Below are 8,073 nucleotides of genomic sequence, written 5' to 3' on the forward strand. Positions count from 1 at the left end.
TAGATAGATAGATAGATAGATAGATAGATAGATAGATAGATAGATAGATAGATAGATAGATAGATAGATAGATAGATAGAGCAATAGATAGATAGATAGATAGATAGATAGATAGATAGATAGATAGATAGATAGATAGATAGATAGATAGATAGATAGATAGATAGATAGATAAAGAGATGAAAAAAAAGATTTCTGAATATTTATTTAGATGTTCAGCAGACAGATAGAAAGTAATTTGCATTTATGATGGATAATAATGATAGATGGAAGAAAAAAGGGAAAAAAAGAAAGAAAGACAGAAAATGTGTATATATATGTGTGTGTGTTTTTACATGATAGAATAAATAAATAGATAGATAGATAGATAGATAGATAGATAGATAGATAGATATTGGAATTGTTCAGTTGCCTGGCGGACTACAAGTCTCAGCAGCCCCGCTGCATGCTGGGAAGGCACCTGTGGCCCCAGCCCATGTGAACTGGCCTTAACCCGTCCTGTTCCGGGTGACACAGTGACAGGGCTGAGCCTTATGTGTGACAATGACAGCAGCAGGCACACTGGGTGGAAGAGGAAGTGTTTGGCTGGTGTCACCTCTGCAGGCAGTGGGCTGGGATTGGGTAGATGGCTGACTCCAGCTCAGGAGATCTGACTGCAGGCAGTATCAGGAGAAGAGCAGCAGATGATGGGAGTCAGTGTGAGCGTCTGCCATAGGAGAAGAAATGTCATTGTATGAGCAGCACTCCCTCCTGTTCTCATAGCCCCCCCTGCCGGGCACAGGGAGGGGTGCAGGGGCCGTACTCGCAGTCTAGATGACCTCACGCAAGCAGAGGGTCTGAGCGACCCAGCGGCGACTCTGATTGGCTGGCTGGGACTCAGCGGTACTTCAAAGCCAGAGAGGAGCTACAATTGTGCTGGAATGGGCGGACCTGATCATTGTATTGCACACCTCTAAAAAAACACTGCTCTGATTTATACATATAAAAAAAGATCCTCTGAGGAGGGCACTTTTGTGATGGCAACTTCTCTACTAGGGGTGAGTCTGAGGATTTTCTTGCTGCTCTAATTAGTTCTTTTATTCTGCATCTTTTTTTTTTTTTTACTGCCTAGTGGAGGGGTTAAAACAGTCCTGAGTCCAGACAGGGGCTATCAGTCTCCTATTGAGTCCTATAGTACGAGGGAGTGGAGAGAGAAAAGAGGAAGGAACTTCAAGGGGGCCGAGTCACTTGGACTCAGGAGAAGGTAGTGAGGGCACTTTGTAGACACAGCCTTCTCCTGCCCAGAGGTGCAGCTTACATGACTGCAGACACTTCCTAACCGGCTGCTGCCTTTGTCATAAATCTCAGCCCTCTCCTGTGCCAGGTACGTCCAATCCATTTCTTCTTCTCTATGCATCTCATTCTACATTTCTTTCATTTCCTCTCCACCGAGCCAGGACCCGCTCACTTCTATTGGTGTTTTACTAGATTTTTATACTTTTTTTTATTTTATATTTTTATGGATTTAACATCGTGCAGGCAAAAAAAAAAAAAAACCTACCTTAAATCAACCAGAATAGAAATCATTTTATTTTTTATTTGTATTTTATATTATTTTATTCAATTGACACATATGTTTCACTTTAGGTATACTTTATGGCAGACACCTGTTATATTAAATTAGCTTTGTATTATATCACAGATTAATCCCATTCTTAAAGGTGTCTGACTACATTTGTAAACCAGTTTCCACATGATTTACCGCTCCCTATAATTCAATGTGTTATTCTTTAGATGGGATCTGTTTAAATCATAGATTCTCATCCTGATACTTTTTTATTTCTCTCAAAATATTTTATTTTCAAGATATATTCAATACCTGATACTTTTTTGGGGGGGGGGGGGTCTATTTATTTAAATTTAATTTAAAGGACACCCATGTAGTATACAAAACATTTATATTCCCTTTATTACATTAGAATTTTAATTCACAAATTCCCATCCTAAAAAGATTTCCTACGATACATTTGTGATTCTATTTCATTTGCAACAGTTTTCCTTTGACTTACTGTTCTTTAAAAACAGAATGTGTTATTCTAACTATTGCTAGATTGTAAGCTCTTGCGAGCAGGGCCCCCTGATTCCGCTTGTATCAAATTGTAAGGTAACTTTAATGTCTACCTTCATTTTGTTAAGCGCTGCACAAACTGTTGGCGCTATATAAATCCTGCATAATAATAATATGCTGTTCAGAACACTGTATTATATTAGGTTGGGATCTGCTATAATCTAAAACTCACTACACATGTTACAATCTGATTGCACAAACGCCTTTAGATCCACACACAGCTATTTAGTGCAAGGGCCTGCCTAATGGGATACAAAATCGATAGATAGGTCCTCTTATTATATTAGTATTTGTAAACTGTACAAAGATTGTATGGTCAGATTGTAACATGTAGGGCGACCCCATGATAACAATAATTTAATCTGCAAAGATTCTCACCCTGATACATTTCCTATACATCTTTGCGATCTGGTTTGCTGAGTAGTTGGAATCATTTTCCTATGATTTACCGTTCCTTAAAATAGGATGTGCTTATTCCAAAGATTTGTTATTCCTAACACTTTATTGCCTTACATTGGGATCTGCTATAATCTAAGCTAACACTTTATTACATTCTGCTGTAACCTAAAACTTTATTACAATTAAATTAAATGTATTACATTAAATCTACCATACTATAATATAACACTAGGAAATTATTACATTAAATTGTAATCTGCTATAATTAATCTAACACATTTTTTTACATTAAATTTTAATCTGCTATAATCGAAACTAACATTTGATTACTTTTGGATCTGTTATAATCTATCACTTGATTACACTGGGATCTGTTATAGTTTAACAGGGATCAATATAAACTGAGGTCTAATGTAAAACTGTATTACATTGTGATCTGCTATAATCTATCTGTCACTTTATTACATTGGGATCTGCTACAATCTATAATTTTATTACATTGGGATCTGCTATAATCTATCACTTTATTACATTGGGGTCTGCTATAATCTGTCACTTTATTACATTGGGATCTGCTATAATCTATCACTTTATTACATTGGGATCTGATCTATAATTGTATTACATTGAGATGTGCTATAATCTATCACTTCATTACATTGGGATGTGCTATAATCTATAATCTTATAACATTGACATCTGCTATGATCTATCACTTTATTACATTGGGATCTGCTATGATCTAACAATAATCTAATCTGCACAGATCACGATCCATTATCTTTGTGATCTGATGTTTGCAGAGCACTGCACCAGTTTTCTGATGACTTGCCGTTCTCTAAAATAGGACGTGTTATTTTGTCCTAGTCGGATCTGTTTAAATCACAGATTCTCATCCTAATTTTTTGATTTAATAGATTTGGATTTCATTTAAAGGACACCTATATAGTTTCTGTATGACTTAAATTGCAGTTGAACTTTTGATAGTATTGTAGGGGATAGCTGCCTGCTCAGATCTGATGGTAATCAGTGGCTCTCCTGTTGCTGTGGAACTACAAGTGACAGCAGGGGGCTTGTTGCGCCTTGTAGTTCCTCTATAGGAAGCCACAGGTTGCCTGAGGCTGGCATAAAGGGATAAAGCAGTGGGGAGTAGAGTGTGAAGTTTTCTGTCCAGGCTTGCCCGTGAATTACTGACTGATCTCTCCTTTCCTTCTCCTTGTCTCCAGGAAGAGCCCAGATTGGGATCCACTCCTCTGGCCATGTTAGCCGCCACCTGTAACAAGATCGGCAGTGCCAGCCCGTCCCCGTCTTCACTTTCGGACAGTTCGGGCTCATTCGGGAAGGGATTCCACCCCTGGAAGCGCTCCTCCTCGGGTAGCTGCACCCTTGGCTCCGGCTCTCTCTCTGGATTCGGAGGTTCGTCCCGCGGCGGCTCCTCTTCCTCCAGCGCTGCGGCTGCGGCAGCGGCGGCGGCTGCGGCGGCCGCTGCCGCGTTGGTGTCGGACTCCTTCAGCTGCGGGGGGTCCCCGGGCTCCAGCGCTTTCTCCTTGACGTCCTCCGGAGGCGGCGGCAATGGAGGCGGGGGAGGAGGGGGAAACTGTCCGGTCTCGGCTGCTTCACCTTTTGCCAACGAATATTCGGTGTTCCCGGTGAGCGGGGGATCGCAGGAGGCGGCGGCGGCGGCAGCTGCGGCAGCAGCGGCGGCTGCAGCCTCACACCACCAGCCGGTCTTCCTATCCAAGGTGCACGCCTCGGTGGACAGCCTGCAGAGCATTTACCCCCGGGTGGGGATGGCACACCCCTACGAGTCCTGGTTCAAGCCATCGCATACCGGAGATGTGGGCGCCGCGGCATCCGCAGGGGGCGCCTCTAGCTGGTGGGAAGTTGGAGCCGGATGGATAGACGTTCAGACCCCCGGGGCAGGAGCTGCCCTCCACCCCAGCACCCTACAGGGCTCATTGCACTCCCCTCTGGGTGGCTACGGCTCAGACTATACAGCTGCCGGCTTTGGACATTTCACTGGAGGAAGCGCGGGGGGAGGCCCTGGTTCCGGAGCTGGGGGTGCAGGAGGCACCCAAGGGGGGCATCTACTGAGCCCAGCCGGGCAGCACTTGATGGACGGATTTAAGCCAGTGATTGGCCCCGGCTCCTACCCAGACCCCTCTTCTTCCCCCTTATCCGCCGCTGGCTCCATGCTGGCACCCACAGGGCCACTAGGAGGGTCCCCTCGCTCCTCTGCCAGGCGATACTCTGGTAGAGCCACCTGTGACTGCCCTAACTGCCAGGAGGCGGAGAGACTGGGCCCTGCGGGGGCCAGCCTGCGGAGGAAAGGTCTGCACAGCTGCCACATCCCCGGCTGCGGCAAAGTCTACGGCAAGACCTCTCACCTCAAGGCACACCTGCGCTGGCACACCGGAGAAAGGCCCTTCGTCTGCAACTGGCTCTTCTGCGGCAAAAGGTTCACCCGCTCCGACGAGCTGCAGCGGCACCTGCGAACCCACACGGGGGAGAAGCGCTTCGCCTGCCCCGTCTGCAACAAGCGCTTCATGCGGAGCGACCACCTGAGCAAGCACGTCAAGACTCACAGCGCGGGGGCGGGCGGAGGCGCCGGCAATGGAGGTCCAGGCAGCGGGGGCAAGAAGGGCAGCGACACCGACAGCGAGCACAGCCCATCAGCCAGCCCGAACTGCCATTCCCCAGAGCTTCTGCACCCCACGGACAGAAATGGATTGGAGTAAGACCCTATGGGCTCCCATTTTTTTTTTTATGTTCCCTGTAGCCCTTTACCCCTCCTGGTCACTGTGCACCCCCCCTTCTCCACCCCCCAACCCGCTCTGTTCTGTAACTTAGGACATGGACAAGCATTGTTCTCTGGACACTCCGAGGCTTCAGTCACAGCTTGACCTCTTTCTGCTTCTGATGACACCATTTACCATAACAAAAGTGGCTTTTTCAAGGAATTAGTTAAAAAAAGGGGGGAAATGTGGGAGCCAGTTCCTCCCTCCCTGCTGGCTGGAAGGAGATGAGAATGGACAGATTATCTGAAGCTGAACTCCTGGGCCACAAGAGAAGAGGGTGCCCGAATGGAGCCAGGAAACTGCAACCTTTTGTCTCCATCCTCTTTGCTATGCTAGACTTGCTTGATCCATATTTTAGACTCCATTGAGCTCCAGCCTTTTTAATGCAGTCTTAAAATATGCCACTGAGCGCCCATGTTTGATTGTAGTCTTACTATAGGTCACCAGACATGACTGCAATGGATAGCAACCTTCACAAAGGCCTAAAAGTCCACTAATGCACTGTGTAAACTGGAGCAACACTCAACTGGCAGCTGCTGTCAAAGTTTAGTTGATTAGTGTGCTGGGATGTTTCAGCTAACAGGTAAACCATGTGTTATGTTCATTGGGACTCAATATTGGTATGTTTGTTTTCTACTTGAAAAAAATAAATTGTACTTATTTGGAATGCATCCTTCCCAGTCATTTCAAACTTGTACATTTTCAAAATAATCACTGGATGATCAGTTTTTAGGACCAAATGGAATATTTAGGTGTGAATAATATTTACTAATGGAGTTTGAAACTGCAAGACCCAACTTTGCTTAAAAAAAAAAAGAAAACAAAAAAGAAGAAGAAGAAGAAAAGTGGTCTGATGTTAAACTCTGTTTAGTAAATAAAAAGTTAGGCATTTCCTGTGAACCAAAAAAATCTGCAATATCCTCTAGATAACACCTATATTTTCAGCACAAGTAAACCCCCAACATTTTACAATATTCTCCAGATAGCATCAAGCTTCCCTGTGTAGGTGAAATCCCCAAAATCTACAAATTCCTATAAAAAAAAACTTCTAGATTTCCTGCACAGGTGAAACCCTTAAATTCTGCAATATCCTCTAGTTAACACCTATATTTTTTCTGCATAAGTGAACCCCCAAAATTGTACAATATTTTCCAGATAGCATCAAGTTTCCCTATGTAGATGAAATCCCCAAAACCTAAAAATTCCTATAAAAAATCTAGATTTCCTGCATAGGTGAAACCCCTAAATTCTGCAATATCCTTTAGCTAATACCTATATATTCTGCATAAGTAAACCCCCAAACTTTTACAATATTCTCCAGATAGCATCAAGTTTCCCTATGTAGGAGAAATCCCCAAAATCTAAAAATTCCTCCATGAAAGTTCTAGATTTCCTGCATAGGTGAAACCCCTAAATTCTGCAATATCCTCTAGATTACACCTATATTTTCAGCATAAGTCAAACCCCAAAATTTCACAATATTCTCCAGATAGCATCAAGTTTCCCTATGTAGGTGAAATCCCCAAAATCGAAAAATTCCTCTAGGAACCATCTAGATTACCTGCATAGGTGAAACCCCTAAATTCTGCAAGATTCTCTAGATAAATTATTTTCCTGCCTATGTGAAACTTCTAAGATCCTCTAGACAAGTCATTTTCCTGTCTAGGTGGAACCCCAAGTTCCAGAATTCTAAAATATCGTCTATATAAAATCCAATTGACTGCATAAGTAAAACTTTACATTTTAGAATTCATCCTCTAGATAGGTGAAACCCCAAATTTATAATAACTCCTGGATAAAAAAAATGATTTTATCCTGAGATTATAGCATTTCAGTGGTTCACTTATACAGGAAAATTAAATGTTATCCAAATGATGGTATAGAATTTTGGAATGTTACCTATGTAGGAAAATTAGTTTTTTTGTATAGCCAATACTCCAAAATTCTCTAATATTCTCTGGATATCATCTAATATTCCTGTATAGGTAATAATCAAAAAAATCTATAATGTCTTATTTTCCTGTATAATTAAAAGTAGAATATCCTCTAGATAAAATCACAATTTCCTGCATAGGTGAAACAATAACTAATATCCTCTCTAGATAGAATGTAATTTTACTTTGTATGAGAAACACCAAATTCCAAATTTCTACAATAGCCTCTAGATAAAATGTTTTTACCTCTAATTAATTATTTAAAAAAAAAATAATACATTCCCTCCACTTCACATTGGTAGTTTGAAATGCAAAACTGAAATCACCCAAGTCCCATTTAAAACATGTTCACTCACTTGCTCCCTTTGTGTAAAGTCTTGGCCAAAGGCCCTTCCATAAATTCTATTCTATAGAACCAAGTCATGGGGAATGTCAGGAGGGCTATCAAATACCCCCTAGCATGGTGAGCAGAGGAGCTAAGTACTGAAGGCGATTTTTGTATAGTATTTTTCTTGTATATTAATAACAGTAAATATTTGAAAATATATAGAAGTACAATGGAGCTTCTTTTTTTTTTTTTTTTTGTCACAAAAAATATTGAGTTATTGTTGCAGGTCACTGCAGTCTTTTTATTATTAATATTATTATAAATATTTTGTTTCTTGAAGTGTACATCAAACAGAAAATGCACTTTGAGGATCTAGTTTTTGCTTGAATATGACTTTAGATAGGTATAAACTGTAACTGAGAAAAAAAAAGACACTATTTCATAAAATGTTCAATGACATCTAATTTAATTGAGCATGTACTTTTCGCTGGCGGTTCTGCTATAGCT

The 8,073-nt window shown here is 41.9% G+C and overlaps 1 protein-coding gene across 2 annotated transcripts in view; it reads left to right on the plus strand.

Annotated features, from left to right (window-relative positions):
* The first annotated feature begins 558 nt into the window (after positions 1–558).
* Positions 559–8,073, plus strand: part of SP8 (Sp8 transcription factor) — a 7,908-nt gene continuing 393 nt past the window's right edge. Inside the window, exons 1-2 of one of the 2 annotated variants that reach the window (XM_077491243.1) lie at positions 559–1,037; positions 3,733–8,073. The exon at positions 3,733–8,073 is cut by the window's right edge and continues 393 nt beyond it. In XM_077491243.1, the coding sequence (XP_077347369.1) occupies positions 1,017–1,037; positions 3,733–5,244 (1,533 nt within the window). In that variant the 5' untranslated portion in view covers positions 559–1,016 and the 3' untranslated portion in view covers positions 5,245–8,073. The other variant, XM_077491244.1, reaches the window with a different exon arrangement.

Source organism: Lithobates pipiens, unplaced genomic scaffold (assembly GCF_037356315.1).
Source record: "Lithobates pipiens isolate NorthernLeopardFrog02 unplaced genomic scaffold, aLitPip1_a1.2 Scaffold_19, whole genome shotgun sequence".
Lineage (NCBI taxonomy): Eukaryota > Metazoa > Chordata > Amphibia > Anura > Ranidae > Lithobates > Lithobates pipiens.